Source organism: Tiliqua scincoides, chromosome 4, assembly GCF_035046505.1.
Source record: "Tiliqua scincoides isolate rTilSci1 chromosome 4, rTilSci1.hap2, whole genome shotgun sequence".
Classification (NCBI taxonomy): domain Eukaryota; kingdom Metazoa; phylum Chordata; class Lepidosauria; order Squamata; family Scincidae; genus Tiliqua; species Tiliqua scincoides.
This window is the reverse complement of record NC_089824.1, coordinates 70,577,936-70,605,044: the sequence shown is the minus strand read 5'-3', so window position 1 is coordinate 70,605,044 and position 27,109 is coordinate 70,577,936. Positions and strand designations below refer to the sequence as shown.

At 39.2% G+C, this 27,109-nt stretch overlaps 1 protein-coding gene across 1 annotated transcript; it reads right to left on the bottom strand.

Annotated features, from left to right (window-relative positions):
• Positions 1–190: 190 nt before the first annotated feature.
• SALL3 (spalt like transcription factor 3) lies at positions 191–27,006 on the bottom strand. Its single transcript, XM_066625076.1, has 4 exons — positions 26,519–27,006; positions 7,445–10,387; positions 6,888–7,228; positions 191–3,373 (listed from the first exon to the last, which is right to left on the bottom strand). Exons 1-4 carry the CDS (start codon positions 26,595–26,597, stop codon positions 2,942–2,944), a joined length of 3,795 nt encoding a protein of 1,264 aa, XP_066481173.1. The 5' UTR covers positions 26,598–27,006; the 3' UTR covers positions 191–2,941.
• Positions 27,007–27,109: the final 103 nt, after the last annotated feature.

Sequence of the window (27,109 nt, the reverse complement as noted above, 5' to 3'; positions counted from 1 at the left end):
TTATTGCAAAAAGTGGCTTCTGAATACCAGTCCACGAAAATATGTTCAAACAGTGTTTCCATACAAGGTACCAGCCCTATTAAACTCCCAGGTGTGACAACTGAAAATCATTTGCATTGATCTACCACGAACAGCCTTGGTCTTGAATCTCACTCTGTTATTCGAATAATCATGGAACACAATTCAGAAATAATATTACATCCTGCATTTTATTCAATTCCATATGACAAAAATAGTAACCTAGACTAAGACATCCATTTCAATCAGTAGATGTGTCAAGCCAACAAGATTTAATAATAAAAAATATTGGATCTAGGTAACAATTCCCAGCTGGTTCAGGGAGGCTCCTAGCCCTACATGGTATCGCAGTATAAAAATAGTGTCTCTCTTCACCATGCAGAGAGGAATGACCTAACCCTGAATACAAAATGGGGTCAGTCTTACTGTACCTTCATCAGCCATCTTATTTACAACACTTTACATCTCTTTTTAAGTTATGCACATCCTTTAGGGAGAAAAGATAACACTACATGGTACCAAATACTAAACAAAACAAAAAAAATTCACACCAGAAATGGACACAGATAAATAAAAACATTCATTTGCTGAAATACAGCAACATTAAGCCACCTTAATTTTCTTTGTTTTCCAATTCTACACCCCAAACACAAACGGTGGTCACCGATGGTAGGTGTTATAAGGATGTTTATTTCATATATGTATATATGTGCATGTAAGAGTGTGTATGTGTATATATACACACACACATATGTACACACACATATATACATATATATGTATATATAAGAATATATACATATGCATATACATACATATATACACACGTAAGTGTGTATATATGTGTACACATACACACTTGCGCACATGCACATACATACATATTTGATATATGCATGTATATATGCACATATATATTCTGTATCATTGCTGTAGAAAACATGAGCTGTAATAATTCATTGTTCATTTCAAAACAAACAAACCACTAATAAGTCTTTCAAACTTTTCATTCAATGACACGATGGCAGAAACAGTCCATCCTCTTACAGTAATTTTTTTGTTGCACATGAAAGATTGTCCTATTTTTTTTTCAGTCTCAACTGAGAAGACCTCACTGTCTGATTCTTTCTTCAGGGGCATAAAACGTCTTGTGCTGTTTCCCAGCTACCCATAATGTCCCTTGAACAATTTTGTTGGACGGAAGTTCATAGTGTCAGACTCCACCATGCCTGTAATGCACAAAAATGAGGTAGTACACAAAACATTTACTGTTCAAGTTTTGATTACGCCCCAGCCTCACCAGCACTCTCACTTAAGAGTGGAAACATTCCTTTTAGTCACAATTTTAAACAATGCTTAAAACAACTGAAAATTATATTTGAACTAATCAGAGAACATTGTGCTTTGTAGTAAATCTCAGAATATTAGAAAATCAGCAACAGTTGGGATTTCATGCTCAAGTTACGACTGATACTTAATATTTTTGTTCTCTGCTTTGCTTTACATACCAGTGCTATTAAGCAGTCAGCATCTTTCTTGTGGGTGGGAGTGAAAGAGACAGAAGAGATTACAGCAAAATTAAGCCTACACAATGTTTTCTTTAGCCTCTCCTAGGCTTGCACTGATATCACAGCCCTAAGATTAACATTTCAAAGGTCTGTTCTAGGGTGGGCTTAGAGAAAAGTTAAATGAATCATTTCGGTTTAAGAAATGGCAGACCCCATTCTACCCAAGAATCTGACAGTGGCTTTCCTGTTTAAAGGAGCACAGATCTCTCATACTGTTTGACCTTAAAGACAAACACAACAAAATATTCCTGCAACACACACACACAGGCACGCGCGCAGACACACACTTTTTTTCAAACCAAGGTACTATTTATAAAATAGTTTACATCTTTGTTCAGATTCAAATTATAGACAAACCTCCCTAAATATAAAATACTAAAAGTGCAATAGTATAAATTAAGAGTTTGCGACCACATTATACAAACACTGCCTTTTTATTGTACAGCCTTTGATAACATGAAGTGTTTTACTCACAACTGCTTATAAGGTTGTGAATAATCTGTGGTGATAAGGTTTGTCTGTAACTTGTTTTCCAACCATGAACTGAAGTCCACACTACATTTTTTCATTTAATAGAACAACTGTCCACATAGCAGCTACAAATATTTAAATTAAAATGGTTTGTTACTGACAGGTACTTGCACATGAAAAGCATGCTATCTTTCCCGATAAAACTTCACAATTTTGCCTGCATTGAAATAAACCACTCATTTATAGTAAAACAAAACTTGCTTTAAAAAAAAAAAAGTCACATAGCCAGATGTATTTTGCAGTACAAAAGCTTCATTTAAGGATGGGGCTAGTATATTGTCTGTTACCCGCATTATCTTTACATTATAAATACTACAGACAAGAATACTGTAATCATACACAGCATTAGGGTACTAAATCACTTATTGAATGTTAAGAGGATTTCTAAAAACATAGTTCAAGTTTCTAGCTAAGTGGAACAAAACCAGCAAAGAAGGAGCTGGAGAGAAATGCTATTGTGAAGCCCTCCTTTTGCTCAGTTGATGGCATTTTTCTGTTTTGTTTTTTGTTAAGAAAGAAAAGTTGAAACAATTTAGCCTCCCTCCATCCCTAATGCAGTAATCCAATGTTTTATCATTTGCTTAAATTAAAAAGGTTCCAAAGTTCTCAGTAACAGTCAGCTCACTGTTGAAAGTAGTACCATGCAATTCTTGCAAGACAACTTTTCAGCAGACACAAAGTTATGTATTTCTGCTATGGGGTAAAATCTTAAAGGGAACCTAGGCAATTAGGTCAGGAAACTAATGCTTAACTTCCAAAACTGTACATGAAAGAACAAATGTTGTGTTGAGTAGTGGTCCGACAGTTACTTGTAATGAATGCTTTTAATTTATGCCAATCTCTTTATTATCCTCAATAAACCTTGTGAATGGGCGGTTGGCTCCAGTTTCGGAACTCGCTTTGTCCAAACCAATGATGGGAGGGCTACTGCCGGTGCGAGCTTTGTCCATTCCACTGGTAATGTTACTTAAAGACGGAATGGCACTTCCGCCTAAACTTACTGGGAGCTGGGGAATGCCTCCGTTCTGTATGACAGAAATTTCATTGTTCTTCATTGCAAGTCCATTAGTAATAGCTGCAGCGTATTGGTTCCAAAAATTTGGGTCAACATTCATTGCCCGAGCTGCCAAATCCTTCTGGAACATTTCGGAAAATTTCAGAGCATCACCACCTAGCAAAGCCATCGGGTTTTCCACAGACAGTCGACGGCCACGCCGTGCAGGAGCATTATTCCACATATGAGTTCCCATGTGAACCTTCAGAAGAACAAACAAACAAAAAGATTGGCAAATAAGAAAAGTACAGCAGTGGTTCTACATAGCTTTTAAAAACCAATTAGTTTTCATATCAAATTCAGATATTTCAACAATATGCATCTTGTAAATCATACAAGTTTATACCTAAAATGTAAAAGTAATGTGCTTTTTTTCCCATATCAAACATAGAAGCTAAAAATGAAATAGGAAATTATGTGCAAAAGAATTACTGAATACAAAAGCAATACTAAGCTTACAAGATATTTGAAGACTTACTGCCCAATCCTATCCCTCCAACCCAAGTGCCAATGCAAATCCACTGGTGGAGTGTGTGCTGCATCAAAGGGGGGGGGGGAAATCGGACAACCAACAGGGGGAAAGTAAAAAAATGTTTCTACTTACTTCCTGGTAGGTTGCCCAATCACCTATGAGTTTCCTTGGATCTATGCCAGCCATTTTGATGGTGAATGTCCAAGGAGAGAAAAGGAGCAGAGTGGCTTGGGAAAGAGGGGGCAAGATCTGGCACACATGGGTGGTACTGAGATATATTCCTTCCCCCTCTCCCGATCCTCACCATAACTCCCCCTGCTCTCCCTTTCCTGCCCATGACATGCCTCCACTGCCAACTTACTGGTGCTGACAAAGGCCTCTGGAGCTGCTGCTGTGCACACTGTGCTACTGCCCACATATGGCAGTGGCTCAGAATTGTGCAAACGCAGCCTGGCTTTCACTTCACAGGAAAGGAAGTTGCACTGCCAGAATGCTAGTTCCAGCAGCACAAGGCCCCAACAGGATTGGGGCCCAAAATTCCTTCAACTCCTCAAAGTGTAATTCCTTCTCTTGCAACTTCTTTTGAAATGCTGATGAATATATTTGGATTCTGCAGCCTGATTCTATACGTGTTTATTTAGAAGGAAATCTCATTGAATTCCATTGGGTTTATTCCAACATGCATTAGATTACAATTAAAGTTGATGGCATTTTAAAATAAAAATACGAATACAAACAATTCTCCATCTTGCTCAGCTCTCCAAAGGCCATTTTATTTTTTCCTTATTAATAATGGCTTGAACCCAAAGATCCTGTTACATGAACAGAATGGGGAGCACCCACTGGTTTCCACCCCCCCCTTTGGTCCCTAAAAACTGATTCCAGAGGGTCAGAGAACCCTCTAGAGCAGGGGTGTTAAACCAGTTTCATACAGCAGACAAAATAGCATTCATGGCACCTGCTGAGGCTGGCAGTGACATCATTAAGCAGGCGATGACCAGAAATAAGCACATTTTTTTCTCAATTAGGAAACCATTAGCTGCAAATGATAGGAAATACTCAAAACCTGATAATAGTTTCAAGATATGGGAGAGTCTATTTATCACATGGGCTGCCCTTTTAGCAGTGCCACTTCTGCAGAGGCGTCACTTTGCAGCTCAGCAGCTGAGAGGTGGTCTAAAGTGATACCTCGGCAGAACCAGCACCCCACATGATAAATGGTTCTCTTCGAGCCTCCGCAGCTTCTCCCTCTCTCACCCTCTTGGTCTGCCTCTTCCCCTATACCAGTATTTCTAAAACTGTGGGTTGGGACCCACTAGGTGGGTCACGAGCCAATTTCAGGTGGGTCCCCATTCATTTCAATATTTTATTTTTAATATATTGGACTTGATGCGACCATGGTATGTGACTGCATTTGGGGAAATGTTACAGACCTGTATTTTTAACAAGCTACTATGTATATTCTTTTAACAATGATAATAAATGGGACTTACTCCTGGGTAAGTGTGGGTAGGATTGCAGCCTAGGATTGTTAAAAAAATTTCTGCTTGATGGTGTCACTTCTGGTCGTGATAGATTCTCATTCTAAAAAGTGGGTCCCAGTGCTAAATGTGTGAAAACCACTGCCCTATACCATTCCTTGCCTTCTCAGGCCTCCTTCTGTCTCTCCCTCCTAGTACCTTGGCAAAAGCGGCACTGCTGAAAGGGTGGGTCCAGTTAGCACATGAGCTGCCCTTTCAGTAGTAACACCTCAGGACTGCTGAAAGGGTGGCCTGCATGATAAGAGGGCTTTCCTAGCACCAGCATTTCAGCAGTGCTGCTTTTGCCAATGCATCACTTTGAAACTCAGCAGTTGAGGGCAGCTGATGGTAGAGCTGGGAGGGTCCAACTATCATGTGGGCTGAGTAAAGAGCTTCTGTGGACTGCATCCAGCCCACAGGCTTTACATCTGACATAAATTAAATTAGTAAATTATTAGAGTGAGTTTTCAAGGGCTACTACAGATCAGTGGGGGAAATAGCCTACTCCCCTAGATTAGCAGACATACCTTCCACTCAGAGTGGACTCTTTGGATTCAAGCTGCATTTCTTACAAGGTTTCAATCCACCTAACAAAAGTTATGACTAAGTACCAGTCTAAACCAATGGAACAATGTAGTTGTGATTAGCTTAAGTCCCATTGCTTTCTATGGAAGTTAGTAACAACTAATTTTAATACAATTAGGGTTAATGTCAATCAAAAGGTTTTTTCTTTATAGTCTCTAATCTTCTTATGTTTACCTGGTTTATTCAGGGATAGAAGACAGTGCCAAAAGAAATATATAATTTTTAATTGCTTTTAGAACCAGATCCAAAAATCTGCCTTGAGGTTTGAAAATTATATGCAACTTAGAAATCAGAACAGGCAACAGAGGTTTCCCACTGAGGTTTTGGTAATTCTGGAGAAAGGCACCATAGTGTGTTACACTGCTGTGAGCTGCAAGCTGTAGAAATGTTCAGTATAACCTGAGATGACTTAAAAAAAAAATACTACTGTGCTTCTGTAAAATACAAAAATCTGGGAGGCTGCAGGTTTATCCTAAGTAGTGCAAGAAGATGTTTGGGTAAATGAATTTTCCCAACCCCTCCTCAGTATAGCAGGCTTCTGCAACCCTGCAAAACTGCTCCTGAGAGCTGGAGAGCTTTCTGGAATAGAACTGTATGCAGTTTGAAGGACTTCAGAAGTATGGGGTGATCCCCAAAAATCTGGAACTGCCATTCACCAAAAAGGCACTTATAACCTCACATTTTGGAAGGAAAACAAAAACTAAATGTCAGAAACACTAACATAACATAATTGCATTGAACTGTCTTTTGAAGTTAAAAAAATTATATACATCCTTTTAATATCAAAGTTATTTCAAGTCATCATTCCGTCATTAATGTACAATGGCTTTAATACCTATCACTAAAACACTATAAAATGGGAGAGTTTACATACAAACATACATAGTTGGTATGGTCATACAAAACGCTTGGGAAGGTATTTCCCAAGTGTACAATAGCACCTACCAGTTGTTCTTATAATTGATTCAGAATGTATTATGAAATGACATCATACTACAACCAGAATTTTCTTTCCCTTCCTGCCCACCACCCTTAATTTGCATAAAACAAGTAGAATTTGCTGGTGTTCAGTTTCAGGGCATTGTTAATTTCTCATACCCTTACAATTTTAATCTGAGACTGAAGAGTTCCCTTCTTACCTTTAGATTCCCTTTTGTGGTAAAAGCTCTACCACAGATTGTGCAACCAAATGGCTTTTCACCAGTATGGGTGCGTTCGTGTATCTGCAGTGCACTTGCTGAGGAGAAAGTCTTCCCACACGACTGACAGTTGTGTTGTTTGGGAGTTCGACGTGGTGGGGGTGCCAGCATAGGAGTGATGCCGGGGCTCATCACTGTCTGTGGAGCAGCAGGAACCTGGATTCCAGCTGGAAGCGATGGAACCTCCCCCAATGAGATCGGCTTGCTGTGACCATTCACTTCCATTTTGATCATAGTAGGCGCAGTGCTGGTGACCAGGCTAGGAGTACTTTGGCTGGGACCTAGAGTAAAGTTGGGTTCAAATAACTGAGAAGGCAGTTCTTTTAATTTGTGTGTCAGTAAGTGCTGTTTTAAATTACCCATAGTGGAACACCCACGATTGCAGACTGTACATACAAATGGACGCTCTTTAGTATGGCTGCGGTAGTGAATTTCCAATGCACTGTTACAAGCAAAAGGCTTGCCACAGATATTACAAACAGTACTTTTAAACTTACCACGTTCTCTGTTCAGGAACAGCAGGCTAAAAGGAACTTCTTCTTTGATGACTGGCCTTCCCGGGTTGGTGGCTGTCAGATCCAGTGCACCTCCATTTTCAACTGTAGGTGGTGGTGGACTGTCAGGTTTTTCTGTTTTTAACTGAATTTCTTGTGGTTCTTCTTGGTTACTAAAACCTGGGGATTTTGACCTAAAACTTTCACAGTTGCTGTTTTCAGGAGATAGAGCTTGCATGGATGAAGACGATTCAGACATGGCAGGGCTCCCTGCACTTTGGCTCTCCAGATCTCCAACAGCTGATGAGGAATCATTGCTTAAATGGTCACTTTCCCCTGATCCATTTTCTATAGATTTTAAATTGGTCAGCTGTTGACAGTTCATGACAGAATCAATCATTTTCATTTGATTCTCCAGAGCAGCAATGCTAGAAATGACAGATGGGGGGGAAGGCGGACAGGACCCAGAGTACGGCATCAGTGGTTTGGAGGAATCACTTGCAGTATCTTTTAATTCCGGATCTTCTTCCATGGAATTTTCATCAATGTCATCATCATAGTTACTCATTGTTTCCATGGTCTTTTCATCAAAGGAAAGCTCTGAGTCCATGGCATCTTGAAAGCCCTCCGGTAATGGTGTATTTGGAATTTGCCCACCCATGTGCATACGAATATGCTGTTGAAGAACAACAGCATTTGTAAATTTCTTCTGACAAATGGGACACGAATGCTGTACTCTAAGTGGTGGCTTCGCTCGATGAACTCCAAAATGTGTTTTTAGATTGCCTTTTGTAGTAAATGCACGTCCACAAATTTTGCATTTAAATGGTCTTTCTCCTGTATGGGTTCTGTAATGCATCTTGAGAGCACTCTGACAACTAAGCACACGGTGACAAATGACACATTGATTTGGATCTGTCATCTTCTTATCGATGTTCTCTACAAGCTGTTGCAGTTTTGAGGTTTCTGATGTTTGCATAGAGTCTAGTAGACCACCAAATGGAAACTTAGCTTTGAACTGGTCAGGTAATGCTGGAAGCACAGGGTTTGCAATGCTTGTGGAAATGCTGTTGTCTGTAACAGCATTAGATATCGAAGATGTGGGTACTGCAGAAACCTGTCCACTTACAGACATGTCTCCTAGCCTTGCATTTGTCACAGGAATATTGACAGGTTCAGATTTTGTCATAGCTGAGCCACTGTGAATTGGCTGTGGGGATTCTGCAGACAAAGGAATGCCTGGTTCAGAATTGTTTAGGCTTGGAGATAAGGAAGTGCATTCACTTGATGCAGGGGATGGCCTCTGGGGTGATCTGCTCATGGGAGTAATACTTGGGGAATCTCCATAACTGTTCACACCAGGTATTGTTGGGGGAAGCTGCAGCCCAATTGAAGTTGGAACTGTTGGTAACACAGGTTTGCTATCCAACCACGTAGTGACTGGTTTTTCAGGCGGCAATGACATTCCATATGGAATCCCAGAGCAAGTAGGAACATTGTCGAGGTATTCTGGAACTGGGTAGGGGTTCATTTGAATGTGTGGATACTTTTCCTTGTGCCTTTGAAAATGAACTTTCAGATTGCCTTTTGTAGAAAACCGATTGCCACATATGTTACACTTAAAGGGTCTTTCTCCTGTGTGTGAACGCAAGTGTATCTGTAGAGCACTGTCACTCCCAAAGACCTTGGCACAAAATCTACACTTATGCTTAAAAAAAGGATCCTCAGAGCTTGTCTTGGGTTCAAATACAGATACATTTGGTGGCTTTCCTTTGCGATGCTTCATAAGAGCAGATAGAGGATCCAATGCATTAGCAGTTGCAGCAATGCTAACCAGTGGATTGGGGAAAATTACACTACTGGATGAAGTCTGAGGTAGAAGTGGGTTTGGCAGGCTGGAAGCTGAGGTGAGGAGATTTCCAGGTCCTATAGAAGGTGGAGTCGAAGCATTTTGGGGCTGTGAAGAACTGTTAGTACTATTTGACACAGAAACCGGTGTTAATGAAGCCGTAATTGCATTAGAAGAGGATGGTGTGCTTGATTCATTTGGGACAGAAGAACCATTGCTTGACATGTTAGGAGTACTTGCACCAGATGTGGGTCTTGAAATGTGCTGAGAGCTCTCAAAGGCAGTTGGTGGGTTGCTAGTGGCTTGTGCCACAACGGCAGACGGAACTACTGCTGCTAACTGAAGAGCAGAGTTAGCCGCAAACCCTTGGAGCTGGTTAGAGGCTTGCACAGGAGCATTCTGAGAAGGAGTAGTTGGATTTAAAGTGGGACGTAATGGTTGCCGATTCATCATTGCCACCTGACTTCTGATCTGTTCAATTAGCTGCAGCTGATGAATCTGCTGTTGCTGCAGAGCCATCAGCTGTTCAAGAATCATTGGGATGGCCATCGCTGTCACCCCACTGGCTGTAGTTGCTGTGGTTGCACATCTCGTACTCTGCGAGAACTGGGCGACAGCCACTTTAGTACTCAACAACGTCTCTAAGGTTACGTTAGTGTTTGGCATGTTATAACTTGTCAAGGAAGATGGTTCACTGATCTGAGGTAGTGGCGTAGCTGTGCTAGAGATGCCTTGACTGGGGTAATTTTTTTCCGGAGAAGGTTCTATCTCCATAGGTTCTTCTTCCTTTTCAGTATTCTTTACCTCACAGCTCTCATGGTTTTCAGTCTGAACACTTTCTTCAGCAGCTTCACTGTCTGCCTGTTCACTGGGAGTGCTAGCAGGAGAAGGCTCTGGGAATTCTTCAGAGGGCGGCGCTGCTTCATCTTCATTTACAATCAACACCAGCGGGTTTTTAGTACAATTTTTCTTGTGTTCCAGAAAATCGGTCCATTTGAAGAATTCTGCACAGCATTTCTCACAAACATTTGTTTCCTCACTTCCACTCCTGCTTTCATTCCCACTATCACCATCATCTGCTCCTTCTCCTGGGGCTGCTAGAAAAATCAAAAGATTGCATCAGCCAATGACTTTCAAGACAGCCCTAACTCCATTTTAGAATTTTGCACATGAGTAAAAATCAATATTTTTTATTTTGTACAGATTACACCAACATTTCTGAGGTCCCTGGGTGTGTGTGTCCGTGTGTGTGTATTCTATGACTCTTTCTACCTAGCTAATCATTTTCTTAGCGCAATCCATCAAATTATGAGGCCCTATCAATTGTGGATACTGCTTCTTAATGAAATTCCATAGAAGCAATTGATTTCCAATATTTTCATACAATTCACAGCTACCTTGTCTGTTCGGTACAAAGAAAGCTTTCAATGGACTCATTAGGATTCCCCTTTGCCATCAAGCTTCCTCATTTCCAGCAAAATTAGAGATGCCTTTGCCAGTTCACTTAACATTGCTAAACTAATCTGTAACCTTTAAAACTCAAATCAGCACCTGACACGACAAACTGGGCTTCTGTTACTCAAGTGTGGTCTTTGTGCCACTTAGATTTATTATCTTTGTATTGTGTTGAGACACCATAGGCTCTGTGTAATTCTACATAACCTGTTAAATCAACAAGCATTTTTAACTTAAGAGATTTTTAATAAAAGCTCACATTTATTTTAGTAACAAGAGCACCATACACTTCTGATGTATCGATTTTTAAAAACTGTCAAATAATTAGACCACCTCTAGCATACTTCGTATGTCGCTGACAAATTCTATGAAATAGAGATTAAAGTAATTCTTTTGAGGTATGTAAAATGAAATGTGTATGTCCCAGCTATATAAATAAAATTAATACCTTTAATTGACTGTCAGATACAGTATTTTTTTTTTGCAAGAAGAACTAAAATTACATGTTACTGTTGTTAGCCAATAGAGTTCAGTGGTTTGTTAACAAACCAGAAATTATATATTTAAAGTTCATTTACATTGACATGTTTAACATGAGAATGTTGTACTCAAGACACACTTCTAGTACCTATTTTCTTCTATTCTCATAGAAAGACTCAGCAAATTATATGCTTGTGCCATAGTGGAAAACCCACTAATTGGTTACACATGTTTAATTACTGTTGTAGGCAGCCACTTCCTCTAACTCGCGTTACTCTCTTGTGCCGAATAACAGGCATGTTTAATGAACAGAATTCTAATTCACACCTGATCAAATAAATAGCTGCACACGAACAAAAAAAAAATCAACATGCAATCATACTTTAAGGGCTTCTTTTTAAAAGGACTGTGTGTGTATGTGTACTTTGTAGGTTGTGCAAGGCTTCGATGTACAATAATTACTCAGGTTCCATTTGCTGCTCTGGGCATTACTGATGCATAACTGCTTTTTGTCAGCCTACAGATAGAGTGACAGCAGCAAATCAGTTCCACAGAATAGAATGACAGCTGTAAATCGTTTTGTGTTATACAGACTGGAGTATGTGAGAAAAACCACTCCAGATTTTGCTAACATATCAATAATTTATTCCATGCCAAGTTGGCACTTAGTTATTTAATTCATTTTTATATTCAGAAAGGAAGCCCAACAAAAATCCCAGAACCAGTGTCAGAGTGATGTTTAATTTTTTTTTTAAGAAAAGAGAACGTTCCTCTGAGCTCTGAAGCCTTGATATTAAATTCTGTCTCCTATTTCAATTTACTTAGTCTACTTTATGAATATATTTCATAGCACTTGTTTTCTTAATCTGGTTTCAGAATGCCTCTAATACTAAAAAAGAAAATACTAAAATGGAAAGCCACAGGCAGGGTTAAACAGCAGAAAGCATGGGGGGGTGGAGAGAAAGAGGCTTCACTTAAGAATTTACACCTAAACTGCATCCTGATATTAGAATGCAAATAGTCTAAATAGTGCAGCAAGTCAAATAATATAATATGTTTTTGTAACGAGGGCGAGTATAGCTGGAAGCAAAGGCACAGCTAATTTCCATGGAAGACAGGCAGAAGAACCAAGTGAAGGACCTGATCCTAATTCTACTGACATTAGAGGCTGAACCCCCCCCCCCCCCCGTAGATGGAGAATGATTTATTATTAAAACTATTTATATACTACTTTTCAACCAAAAAAAGTTCACAAAGTGGTTTACAGAACACACTCCCACAATATGTTACCTACTCAATTGCTGCAAAACTTTACAAACAGAAATAAAATGTTCTGCTAATACACAAAGCATGTCAAGAAGCAGCAAAATGGCTTATTTTGTGAAGGCAAAATATTTGGTGCAAAATACAAGCACTCCCAACTGATTAATTAAACTAATAATCTGCCATTCTTATTAATAAGTTTATGGATTACATTCAAATATATTTAAATATTATCCAAATCAAAATATATCTTTTTGATATATTGAAAGAACTATAACATACAAAACAAAAGATACAAAGACCTGTAAGACCTCCAAGATACAAAATAAACAAAAGCTACCACTAATTTTTTTGATTATTTTTAATATTCTCTTTTTCATTCTCTATTACAGTAATGTACCAGTTAATACAGTTCCATAAAACACGTGTCCCTTAACTTTCAGTCCCATCAGTTAAACTTGTCACACCCTTCAACATTTAGTCACCTAAAGATTTTTAAAAATTTCGCCAATTATACTACCAAATCTTACAGCCCAAGAAAAAATACCATCAGCCTTCCACATATATACTTGCAACTAAGTCCTCCAGATTTCAGTTATCACAGCATTCAAATACATGTTTAACACTATAATCTCAAACTCACTTATTAGGGAGTAATCTCAACTGAACATTGTGAGACTTCTGAGTAGACATGCATAGAATTGTGCTGCTGAAGTGTTTGGAAAGATGACACCAGAAATAAAATACTGTGGATGCCTTCATATCTCATTTGCCCAACTATTAAAATTTCACATTTGTCTTCCAGCTTCATTATGATACAAATGCTACTACTTTTCATTTGTGATAAACTCAAAGAGCAGGCTGTAAACCCCCTTAAGAACATATAACATATTATAAGTTTCTCTATATATGTAAGCACTGTACTAAATGAGAATCTAAAGAAATGAGCCTTCATGGTAGTACCAAAGCACTACCATGTACAAAGTATAAAATCAATATTTATGACGATGTTTCTCAGTCTATATAGCCATCTGAATAAAAAGTAACTTATTTTGTACTCCACTGTGACATCTCAGCATTCTGTGCTTAGCAGTACAAGACTTAATATATTTGATTAACAAATTAGTACATTAAAAAAAAATTGTATTCCTGCTTTATATTAATACAAAACAAGGTAGCAGTGTCAACTAAATACTTGTCAACTAGTCACAAATGCTTTTGCAAATCTTATACTGTCCAGTATAAGATTTTGGATTTAGTTTTGCAAACTGTGCTTCCTATGAGCGGATCACCTAAAAACTGAATTATAAACCACAAGGAAAGGAGAGCCTGGTACACATGAGTGGACTGCTTTACTCTCTTCTTCTTTTTTTATTAAAAAAAAAAAGACCACTAACACTCATCTTTATTTACTTTTCAGATTTAATTTTTTCTTACATAAGCTATTGCTACATGTATCACACATACCAAATTCTTTTCTATAGCAACAATATAGGATGCAAAGAAAATCACTGGTACACACTTCACTCTCCAGCTTCCTGAGCCAATTTGAAAGTTTTACTGAAAAGTTTGGCACAGCAATCACAGCGACTCATAATTTAAATCAGTCTTTGTTCCTGAAGTTGCTTAATTCAGAAGAGCCAGCTTAGGTCTTGATTCTTTTACATTACAGAAAACCAATTTGCTCTCTGACCACTCCCAGCCAAGTGTGTGTGTATGTATATATGTATCAAACTCATATATGACAAATTGTTCATGTATGACAAAGTATTTTCAGCAGCCCAAGAACTTTCAGGCTATAGAAGACAAGGTCTAGATTCAAATCATCCCCTAGTTTGGAAGTTTTTGGTTTAGTGCAGTATTTCTCAACCAGTGGTACTTGCAGTGGTGTCTGGTGGTACTCGTAGGACCACCAAACCCTCACCACCTGGCAGCGAGACCAGCAACACAATGTGACAAGAAGCAATAGGAGACTTGGCTTGTTGGGCAAAGCTCCAGCATGCACTGTTTGTGTGTTCGAAAAAGCCCTCCTGTCTACCCTCAGACTCTTACCGGTGTTTGTTGCATTGCGGCTGGCCTCCCAATCCAGAAGTAACTGCCAATGACATTGCCAGTTACTTCTGGTGGTACTTTGAATAGGTGGACCATGAGAAGTGGTACATTGTGGCACAAACATTGAGAAACACTGGTTTAGTGTGTTGTTTGAATAGACAAATGATGGTTTGAGATCAGTTGGAAAATAAGAATCATAAACTATAATCTGAAATTGATTAGTACTTCATAGTTTGTACTAAGTATGATTTGGTGTGGTGTTTCAATTCACAAACCATAGTTATGAATGTTGATGTGCCTCTGGAGACCACTGCCCCATGAAAATAGAGTGCTGAGCAGAGTGAAGATTAAAAGAATCAATCAACTCCATGGTTTACCTGTACATTTAGCAGTTCAAACCATGGTTTGGATTCTAAACTATAATAGACAAAAACCACGCTTTGGCATGATTTCCATGTTATTTATAAAGATGCACAGCATAAACTGGAACACTAACTCAGTGGCTTCCAAACTTTTTTGATTGGCGGTTTCCTTGACTTACTGGATCATTGGCTGTGGTTCTTCTATGTTGTGGAGGGTAGTGGGTTTTTCGCGAGGATTACGTGGCTCACCTGGCTGGTTTCTGCAGCTCCCTGGGGAGCCACGGCTCACAGTTTGGGAACAACTGGTGTAATTATTTAATGCCACCGACTCTCAAAAACTGTTGTAAAGTACCTGACCTAGAATAGGGAGATCTGGGCTCTAATCCACTTCCATCATGAACTTAACGCGAGCAACTTTCAGCAGGTCACTTTCTCTCAATGTAACATACTACACAGTATTGTGAGGAGAAAAGAGACTAATCCCCATATGTATTGTTCAAAGCTTTGTGAGGGAAAAGCAGGAATGAAGTGAAATAAAACAATATATTGTTTGAAATGTTAAAAAGAAACCTTTTGTGTTGCCAAAGTAAAAGTGTTACTTGTAAAATAACATTTTTGAATTTATTTCTCGAGGCCTCCCTGGACCCAACGCTCACAAGTTATATAAAAAGGAGAAGCATCAAACTAAACTGCATGATGATCTTTTTCTAACTTATGAGACTAATGGGAGATAATGAAACTGATTTTCCCAAAATACTGCTTTTTAAAATAATTCTCAAAATCTTACCTTGAGATTTTTTTTAAAATTCATCTGAAATAATCTCTTAATACTGAAATATTTCTAATGGTTCATAATAAATCATTAACAAAAATTATGTAGCACTTTTGGGGCCAAAACACCTTACAGAAATCCAATTCTGATCATCAGGGCTGTTACATGAAAGTAGGTTCTACAAAAAATAATGTAAATCGCTTCCATTAAAAATGCAAGATTATAACACAGAATGTACTCTGGTTGTTCTAGGGAATTTCATTCTCACTATAAGCATCTTTAGTCATGCCAGTGAAATATGTATAAACACACCCTTTTATACTGAAATAATCACATGCAATTCCTTTGAACAATAGAAAAGAATAGGGGAAATTATTGTTGTTGAGTATTCTTAACAAAAAATAAATAAAAGAAATAAGACAGGAGTGAAATGTATAGTGATGCAGCTTGCAATTAATTTTCTCTCCTGCTTCCTATTTTGATTATTCAAATAAAAATCCCTTTTCAACTAGGCTTTCCCATTGATTTTTAAACAGAATTCCCCATAGCCTTTGATAGAAATGGGCTACAGCAACGTTTTGTTGACTTAAACAATTTTTAATGCCTACATGGGACAAGTGTATTACACTCTGATCACATTCAGCTCAGCCATTTTTGCCAATAACTTGTGTATTTCTGTCAACAAGATTATAATTTAAATATTTGATGATTGACAGCCCGATGTGTCTTCTTCAGTAACCTCCAATGTTAAACCATAAAGTTGAGCAACATAATTCTCACCAAATTGAATCCATTTATAATAGCATACGTTTTAGCCAAGTAAGCTGTTTTATCAATACACAGTTTTATAATTTAAACAAGTATTCCCTAGGTTTTAGATATTTGGGTATATCCTAAAGTCTTGATTCATGACTTGAGACTTCAATATTGCCTGTGGACAAGCTACTCTGGAGTTCAGTCTTTTAAAATCCTTCATATTAACACCACAGCAGTCAAAAACTAAATGGTACAGCTAATAGTTAAGAGATCAACAGCACAATCCTACACATGTTGACTCAGAAGTCCCATTGTGTTCAATAGGGCTTACTCCCTGGAAAGTGTGGATAGAATTGCAGCCTAAGACTAGGTTTAGATACTCCATGGTAGTCAATGGAAAATTCAGTGATTTTACAATCTGAATTAGCCCATTTTTGAAATTACTGACCCTCTAATTATAAACTCATTCTTTGGAATTGTCCTACTGAAGTAAGGGCACCAACTCCTACTGCATGTTCTGAAAGAACTGAAGTAGGAGCTACACCAACATCATAGAGCTTAAGGTTATTTTACAGTTTAATAACCACATCATCTACAAGCCGAATCCCAAATACTTTATCATAGGTCACTAGATTACCTAGTGTATCACACAAGTGGTCCTATCTCAGTTTGGATTTATGTGAGCTGATGTGGGCAGAATTTTTCCTTGCAATATAGCATATACACCCTGAGCCATAGTTCTAATTTAATAATATTTGAAAGGATTTTAAGTAAATAAGAATTTAAGGTTGTGGTTTAAGAAAGGGAACATTAGTGAGAGTTGACATTTAAGAATTCTACTCACTTCAATGGAGCAACATCATTGTAACCAGCCATTGATGGGTACTTGTTGTACATTTCCTTTAAGGGTACTTGTTGATGGCTGTATAGCAAGCATTACACTCCTACATCAAACACACTAATCTTCCCATGGCAAGCCAGAGAAAAAATAGAGAATGTCTCTCAGTTAACCTCAGAAAATCTATTGTTAGTTCACAATTGTGCTATTTTTCCTTTGCACTTTTAATTTTAAATACATTCCATTCTGGTATTTCTTTTATGAGACCAAGATACATACTGATTTGCCTGAATGTTCTACTACAGTCAGGAAGGCCTGATGGTAATATGACAGGCTCTATAATCTATTTCATTGTTAAGGAACAGTCTTTAATACTAACAAAAAAATTCCTAAAATCTGCAAAATGCTACTACAGATGTTACTAGAGAGAAAAAATACATCCCCTAAAACAAGTGGCATGCTTTCTTTCCCTTGCCTGTGAAAGCAAAGCAAGACTTGCACACATAGGAAGACAGAGCTCTTCAGCACTCGAGCCTACATTGCCCTCTCTTACTTTCCCACCCCTGCATTGTTTTTTTTTTAGGTACCAACACTGAAGGTCACCCAGCTGAGGTTTCACTATTTTAGAATATGGATATCATACAAAAAGTATACTACCTGAGTAAATGTTGCCTCTGAATATGACTTCAATTATAACAGTTCTAGTTTTCTAAATGAGCCCCTTTACAATTATTATGTATGAAGATAATAACAATTTCAAATGCTGTTCTCTAATGACATTCTGTTAACAGTGTCAATTTTGTTCTCCTTATTCCTTAAAACTCTCAAGCCCATTTTGAAATGGACATTGTTGAACAAGAAAAAGGAAAACTTTTAGTCATTCTGCAAAAAGCTAGAATATCAGAAAATAATGAACTACTTATCATTAATGTGTTTTCATTACTTATTCACCTTCCACTGATTTAAAATCAGGAAAATACAAAAATGTTATATTTTGTTTCAACACTATACAATTTGCTTAAAGGAATATTTGAGAATCAAGGACATTTAGTCAGCGTTTAGGTGATGGAAAACTTTACATTGATTTCGAAATGACATTTTTTTTCCTGCAAGACAAAACTCCTACTAGTCAACTTGTATTATATGAAAACATTTCAAAAAATTATGCTTGCCTGTTAATAGCTTTGGAAACCTGAAACGAAAGGTGCAGAAGACTCTCATTTGCATACATCGTAAAACGTGGGCATTCGCCAATTTTTCATCCAATTAAGCTTCCTTATTACTGATGGCTACTCAAATAAAGATTGACAGGTTTTTCACACTCAGTTTGTCAGAATGGCAAAATATTTTCACTCTATGTTCAAACGTAATTTTATTTATTACAATCTATATGGTTGCAATATAAATACTTATTTATCTTTTATAAGGGATATTTTCTGAACAGAAAAACTCTGATATGATATACCTGCACTTCAGATTATTAATATTACTATTTTGCTTTAATTGTACATCTCTTAAAACACATGCCACTTTTTTTTAAATTGAGGACATTATTTTCTCTCAAATTAATTCTTTTTAACTCTTTTTATGATAGCCTTGAATCCCATAAAGAAAGATGAATTATCACATACTGAGCCCAAGCTGTGAAACAGGAGGAGACAAATAGAGACCCCCACTGTGTTTAACAACGTAGAAGAAATTCCAGACTCAATAGAAAAAAATTTCTATCTTTTTTTCCAGACCACATAAACTGATAATATGAATGTGAACAGTGGAGGGCACTCTTGCTATGCAAAACGTGCAGTGACCTGGTATACATTTTGATCTATTCAGTGGTCTAAATTTCAGAATTCAAGTTAGCACCCACCTGTGGCATAATTACTAACTGCCTTCCATATAAACGTATGCAACATCTTACCAACCACCAGGGCCTTGGTGTACACTGACGCAGAACCCACCAAGCATTCCATATTTTATTCTATCTGTAAAAACATATCTTAGTACCACATATTTAAATATAACCACGTATTTTAGTAACAGGTGGTAAGAAATGATGTACAATGCTGTGGCAAATGCTAAAGCTTGGCATTTTATAGTTATACCAACATCAGCGATTCCATGTAAGCTGTCTGGTGCTTTGGTATTCAAACAGAAAGGGCAGATTTTATGAGAAGCTGATACAATGCTAAGGTTTGGTCCCTTCCATTTAATAAATATATCAAGAGCAGATGCATATATTACAGTGCACAGGAGCCTAAAAAATACAAGAGAATGTAACATTTCAAGATGATTTCCCAGTTTCAGAGACATAAACTGCTAGACCATTTACAATATAAGAGCCAACAAAATGACCTAATTTGATGCTTACTGGTCTGCCTGTATGAGAAACCAAATACAAGCTGGATCCCATATAATCTTCCATACAGACTTGTCAATGGCACCTCACAGACAGCAATGGAGCTCAGCGGATAGGGATGTGTTGGGATTTCAGGCCTGAACTCCAGCCTTGCAGTACTGTGATGTCTTACTGATCTACTCCTCCACAGATAACTACTCTGTATAGATAACTAGGACCACTAGCAAACCAAATGCCAGTTGCTATTAGGCTTATGAAACATTAATTCACATAAACCCTAGTTATTTAGAAGATTCTCTTAAAAGAATGTCATTTTGATTAACCAAAGGAAAACTGCATCAACATTGGTAAGGTTAATTAAGCAACTCAAGCCTACATAAAAGAAAAAATTTCCCCCACCCCTTCTTAAGCACTTGTGCTAAACTAGATGAGCATCTGATAAGCTGTACAGAATGCAGCAAAACTCACAAGCATCTCCAGCTAACACTCAAATTCTGTGTTAACACTTAACAGAACATTGGTAAGCCATGCTGCCAAGGTCAAATGCACAGATGTACTAATTGTATTATGAGCTTGACATCTAGTGGCCACCCCTGGCAGGGCAAAGCAGGCAAAGGTTAAATCAGCAAGCCTTGTCAAAGCACTTCTAACTACCCACCCTCAGGGAGAGTCCATCGGAAGCTTGTTGGCACTCCATGCGATCCCACCTTTTCACTGACACCAAACAAAAAGACTGTGTAGTTATACTGGACACTAAAGCACAGGAAACAGAAAAGGGGTGGTCTTGAACACTGAATATAACATGTGTGAGTCTGCCTCAAAAAAAGAAGGAAAGCATTACTTTGTAAAATATATAGACTTGATATTGCTTTGGTCAAAATGTTCTTTTCACCTGTGTGGATATTGGTATTTTCCAACTGAAATGTCCAAACTTTTTAGAAGAACTGTATACTGTACAGATACTGTTGCCAGGTACAGTAACTGGACAAAAGAATCACTTTCACTCTGGTATTTCCTTATTCTCTGATGACAAAGTATTTTACAAAAAGAATCATTAATATTTTATATTTTCTACAATGCTACTGTGCCATGATATGTCATTACCTTTGGCAACCATCCTGCCCTCACTTGATCTATGTTAAAACTCAAGGATCTCAACAGGTCTACTTTGAAGCAAGTTTAGCAAGACTGCAGCCATGGTTTCTCCCCTTCTTACCAATTTACCTCAAAAACACAAAAATAACTATAAACTTTCTCTTCTGTGTAAATACTGCAATTGTAACATTCATATAAGAATGAAGCCGCAAAACAGGATTAGCAATATTAAGATTGCGCTTAGTTTTGTGTATCTTTACTGAAATTAATTGTTGAAACAAAATACTATTGCTAAACCCAAGTGTTTCATTATTCATAACACATAGTAGCATTTTGCATACATGATGCTCTATGACAGTGTTTTCAACTTATGTTTTGTTTTATGAGAAGTGTGTCAGAGGCTGTTTAATCCTCTATCACAGTAGATTGGCTTTATTATCAGCAAAACTGAATGGATCTTGTCCTTACTAATGAATGTCCTATAGATATGCTAGTGTGGACTTGGCAGTCAGTCAACAAATCATGCAATGAAATAAAAGCCTCTATTTTGTTAAGTTTCAAAGGAAGTAGTAACAATTTTGTTTCAATTGTTTCAGATTTCAAAATATTCATGTTTCAAAACTATGAGTTAACAACTTTAAAAATATTGAGATTCAAAACACATTTTGGCAAGTAAAGTGAACAGCATTCATGTTTACAAATATTAATATCCACCTGATATTCCTTGTATAAATAACTGTTAACTGTCATGATTTTTCAAAAAATTAAATGGGCTTATTCACAGAAGAGATATGTTTCATCGCCTCCTTGAGGAGGCATCTCTGGGTGTAACAGCACAAAAGAATATGCACCTCTTTAGCCTACTTATCATTTGCATTCTAAAATAAAACCAGCTGTTTAATTAATCCAGTCTATTAAACCATACTTTTTAGGTCTTTGAACAGCATATTAAAATGTGTCTTAAATGTTTATGATGCGAGTTATCTATAAAAAGTCTAGAAGTATACAGTAGTAGCAAAGTAAGTTAGTTTGCCTTCCTCCTTACAGCTCATCAGCAAACATTTTGAAGAATTATTGTTAAAAGCAAAAAGGGCTTTATTGTTATTTTAAATAAAATGTTACAAAAGTGATACAGCTTCTTGTTAAACTGAATGCTTGTCATCACATCTCGTGTTCTTGAGAGTCTTACACGTTATTTAAAGTACTATGCAGATTATTCCACACTTCTTTACATAATTTCCAGGGACATTGCTAAGGCTGTTAAAAATGTTTAAAGGCGCTCATGATAAACCCGTTTCTTTAAAAAAAAAAATTCCAAATTACTGGCAGCCTTAGTACGAACTGGCAGCAGAAGAATCACCCCAAGCCTCTAATTCTGGAGCCATTGGATGTACAAACTATTTCAAATTTAAGAGAACAATGACAGAATTACAAGAAAATGAGTTTCAATGTAGAACAAAAATCTTTAGCACAATGAAGATGTCATCTTAAAAAAAAATCTTTTTAAGTCACATGACATTATTGCAAGAATGTGTTCCCTTTAAACTCAAACCAAACAATAATTAATGTTTGCTAAGCTGTATAAAACATATCCTTACAATCTCCAATAATTTTTTAATCACTATTATCCACTTGGAAATGCTAAGGGTTCTCCCCAACATCCCTAGAAAATTATGAGTGCAACTGGGTCAAAAGCGTGTGCAGTGTTTCCATTTACTGTAACAGAATAAGACTCTTCTATAGTGCTTGTAATCTGTTGATTTAGAGAGAATCGTTTAACTGGGGGTGTAAAGTCTCCTGATATTTGAGACAGAGAACAGCAAATTTACCATATTGGGTTTTATAACCCCTTCAGTTATTGTTTCTCTCTTTATAATGACCATTTCTTTCAATATGGCACCCTTTAAAATGTTTTGTGCATAAATACCTTTTGTTCACTACTTGTCAGCATAAACTGCTATGCAGATTCTAATTAATCACTGCATGTAAGCATTCATTTTCCAAATTACAAAAAGCATGATCTATCTTTTCCACAATGAATGTTTCAAAATAGTGTGGGGGCTTTTCACATTCTTAGTAGTTTTCATATTTCTCAGATAACTCTATTTTGCTAAATAAAGTTACATTGCACTATACTACAATCTGAGCCCAACCATTATTTATCGTATTTCTAAAACTTCTATTGTAGCATTGCCACCTAAATTGACTGGCCTTCCTATAACTTTAAGTACGGCCTAATGTTTATCTTCCACTCTGTCAAACTGTCAGGTTTCTTTTTGCTACTGTGTAACATAATATCAGTTAGGGGGAAAAAGAGCATTCATCCTTAAAAGCTTTCCTTGATGAAAGTACACTTTGAATGCAACATTTAAGCATGATTCCCATCTATAAAAAAATATAGGCAATCTTTCTAGACTTAGCAGTAGCTTAAGCAATTATATAATCCTAAACGCTAAGAAATTTTAAAATACTAAAAAGGGTTAAGATCAGAACATATTTACAGTAGCAGTTTCATCTTTTTAAAAATAGAACATATATACTTTTCTGCGGCTCTAATGGTGCGGGCTAGGTTCTGGCCTGTTGCAAAAAAGGGTCAGGAACTGTGGCAATGTCTTGACTATAACTGTAAACTGTAATGAAGAGAACTGACTTTACAAGAAATGTTTGAACTCTTAACAGCTTGTGCTCCTGCATATATTGAATTCCTTTAAAGGCAGAAATATTTGCACTTCATAAGGTGTAGTTGATTGGCATGACAATCATGTGGATTGCCTGCTGCAATTTATGCACATCACTGTTCATATTTCTGTAAATGAAAGTACAACATGCAAGCAGGACTACCTCAGCTTGCCACTAACAGCTTGCAAAAATGCACTGCCCTATTATCTAAAATATGTTTTATGAAAAGGGGATACAGCACATTTTGAGCACAACCTTCTTTAGCTGAGAAGTATTTACATTGTTGCATTTTCAGGCTGCTGTGAAAGCCGATTTTGAGCTATTCAGGGACCACAATAATAACGCTTTAAAATTCCTCACTGGGATGCAATGTAGTCCTTTTGATGGAAAGACTGTCTTTCTCATTCGGCAGAAATAAATCCATTCATTTGATCTTGTAGTCATTGAGGGCAATACAAAACAAACCAAGTGTGAGAAATTCTATGTGAAGTAAACAAAACAAAACCCCCAAAAAAGAAAAAAAAGAGAGAAAAACCATTTCCATGACAAAAAGATTCTTTGTTCTTAATCTACCCACCATATGCAAGCGCTTCTTTTTAGCATATCTCCTGTTCTAATCTCTGGTGACATGGCTACATAGATAAGACTCACTAAGAGGGGGGAAAAACCCTTCCTAGTTTAACAATTTTCTTCAATGTATTAACTCACCAGAAGTGCCATAGTGAGGCAGCAAGCTTTTTGCTCCTGAACTTTTTAAAATATTAAAAGAATTGTATACATGGTGAAACCAAGGACCCTTCCCATCCAGCATGGGTTTAATTAACAATACTTTATATTTCAAAGAAATGCTGATTTGCTTACACTGAAGTATTTTAAAACCAAGAACAGTGTTCATGTTATAATATGAAATTATTTCATATTTCAGCTGGAACACAGGAAACTTGGTCCACCACCTATCCTTTATTGTCATGCCAAATGCCAAAAGCTTTTCACATTAGAAGTTGCAGCCAACCCTGTCCCTTCTGTACTCCTGTTCTGGAGTACTTTTAGGAAAAGGAGGTGGTGGGAGTAATATTCTTGAATATTTGCCAATCTAACAGATGTTTTAACCTTATGAAATCAAGTCATATTGCCTGAGGCTTCAACGTTGTAAAGTTCATTTAAAATAGTCAAAAATCCTTTGTTGCCAACTTCTTTTTCTTTTCCCAGATGCAACTCCTTTGCTGAAGCACTAAGATGTCTTGTTTTTTCCTTGGGTGAAATAAAAGACAGAAGGCTGGCTTAAAGTGTGCAACGATCAGGGGGAAAAAATCTTTACAACAATGATTACCTAATCATGTTAGAAATGAACATGATTACTGTATGAAGGAAAGAATAAAGATCTTCCAAGGATGATATTGAAACTTCACCACAGAAAAACAGAACTAGGGTAGAAATGCTGTAGCAAATTTTACGGCCACATGCAGTTAGTATATTTTTTTAAAAAATTTTCTAACACACTGAAAAAAGGCTGTTCAAAAATAGTTTTAACCAATTGCAACCCCCAAAATTTTGACATTGGGGCACATTGTGTTAGCATATTGGCTTAGCACTGAAGGGGCCAAGGAAATTTTCTTGCATCCTTGTAATAAGTGGAAAAGAAAATAGCCTATAATCCTAGAAAACCAGGAACAACTTCATGGCAAGGGAGGTAGGAGTAAAGCAATGTAAGCTCTGCCTAAGGGCAGGCCATTCATCCACCCCAGGCCTTGGCAATTATTCCCAAGCCGAACCCAAATGTCCTCCCCAACATCTAGGAGAGACATCTTCTCCCTTTGACCCCCTGACCACCTCTCCCCCTATTTAGAGGAAACACCCTTCCCCCCCCCCCCACTTACTCCACGCCCAGGCCTGTTTCCTCGGAGGGAGAGTCAGGAAGTCATAGGGGCAGATAACATCTTCTGGCTAAGCACTCGCTGCTGGGCGTTGGGAGGGAGGAGCCTTGGGCCACTGGGGCGTTGAGGAAGCCCCCTCAGGAGCCCTCTTGAGGACACACCAGCCCTGGGGACTCGCCACACAGGTCACAATCCTCGCCTACTTTGCCAAGTCCCCTGGACTTGGGAGTCAAAGCAGGTCCTGCTGTGCCAGGGGGAGGAAGGGGCTCACCTGGGGCGCCTGCAGCCCCGCTCGCAGGGGCTACCCCACCACAGCCCCAGGCGTCTGCCTCTCGGCCCTGTGGCAGGGCTGAGTTTGCACGGCCGCAGCTCCTGCACCGTCCCCAAGACGCGGAGTCACTTTCCTCCTGGGAGGCAGAGAGAAAGGAACAGGGGATGCGGCTGTAAAACTCCGGGAGAGAAACCCCGCGGGGAGAGCAGTGGCCGCGGAGTGTAGCGGGGAAGTGTAGGACTCCGGCACCCCGGCCGCCTGGGGAGATTCTGAAGCCCCAGCCCTTCCCGCTCCCTCCGGAGTGCAGCCGCCAGTAGATGCGCGCAGAAGGGAGTTCCTGCGAAGAGAAGGGCAAAGAGGCTCCAAGAGAGCCCAAACTTCGGCTGCGCTGCTGAACTTTCCTGCCTGGCTGAGTTTCTCTCGCCTTCCCCAGACCCTCCATTCTCTGCCCCAGCTCCACCCGCAGGCACCTCAGTCCTAGCCACACTTTCCTGGGAGTAAGCCCCACTGGCGAGACCGACTTCTCAGCAAATAGACACAGGCTTGGGCTACAAGGCTGTAATCCTAGCCACACTTTCCTGGGAGTAAGCCCCACTTCCTTTAATGGAACTGACTTGCATAGCCTTGGGCTGGAAGGTTGCAATCCTATCCCCACTTTCCTGGGAGTAAGCCCCATTGGCGAGAACGGGGCTTACTTCTGAGTAGACTTGCCTAGGCTTGGGCTACAAGGCTGCAACGCTATCCACACTTTCCTGGGAGTAAGTGCCATTGGCAAGAGTGGGGTTTACTTCTGAGTAGACTTGCACAGGCTTGGGCAGTAAGATTGCACCCCTATCCCCACTTTCCTGGGAGAAAGCCCCACTTCCTTTAACGGGACTGACTTCTGAGTAGACGGGCATAGGCTTGGGCTCTCAGCCAGCCCCAGGCGCTCTCCCACACACAGACCCCCTCGCCAGCCCAGCGCGGACGCCTTACCCTGCTCGGACAGCACCTCGACGGGCAGCTCCTCGTCCGACTTGAGATGCTGGGGCTTGGCTTGCTTGCGGCGAGACATGCTGCTAACTGCGGCGTCTTCGTGCGCCTGCTTTTTGCAGAGGCATCAGCGAGCGGTGGGGCGCTGCTGGAGAAGCTGCTGCTGCTGCTGCTGCTTGGGGCGGTGGGGGGAGACCCCCAAAAGCGGCGTCGCTGGCGTCGGGCGACCGCCCCCACTCAATTAATCAGGGGGAAGGAGACCGGCCGGCCGGCCAGCCGAGCGGTGGCGGCGGGGCGCGCGCGGGGCTGTGCAGGGTGCGCGGCTCGCGCATGGGGCTCGGCAATTATGAACGTGAATAATGCATGGCCATTAATGATGCTGGGGGCGAGCGCGGATTGGCCCGGCTCCAGCGGGCTCGGGCTGCATATGCAAATGAGGGGGCGCTCGGCAATTAGCCGCTCCGGGCCGCCGAGCGAGGCCCCCGCCCGGCCCCCACTGCAGCGGCGGCGGCGGCGGCAGCAGCCCAGGAGACCTCTGCGTGTGCGCTCGCTTTACACCGCATGGGTGCGAGCCGCACCGCCGGGGCCGGGAGG

What these genes read in the sequence shown, in the direction of transcription:
- SALL3 (XM_066625076.1), bottom strand. Translation starts at nt 26,597, where the DNA reads ATGTCTCGCCGCAAGCAAGCCAAGCCCCAGCATCTCAAGTCGGACGAG. An exon ending in GTTCCTGAACAGAGAACGTG is followed by an intron (nt 7,229 to 7,444) that starts GTAAGTTTAAAA and finishes ACTTTACTCTAG; the next exon opens with GTCCCAGCCAAAGTACTCCT. An exon ending in CCACAAAAGGGAATCTAAAG is followed by an intron (nt 3,374 to 6,887) that starts GTAAGAAGGGAA and finishes GTTCTTCTGAAG; the next exon opens with GTTCACATGGGAACTCATAT.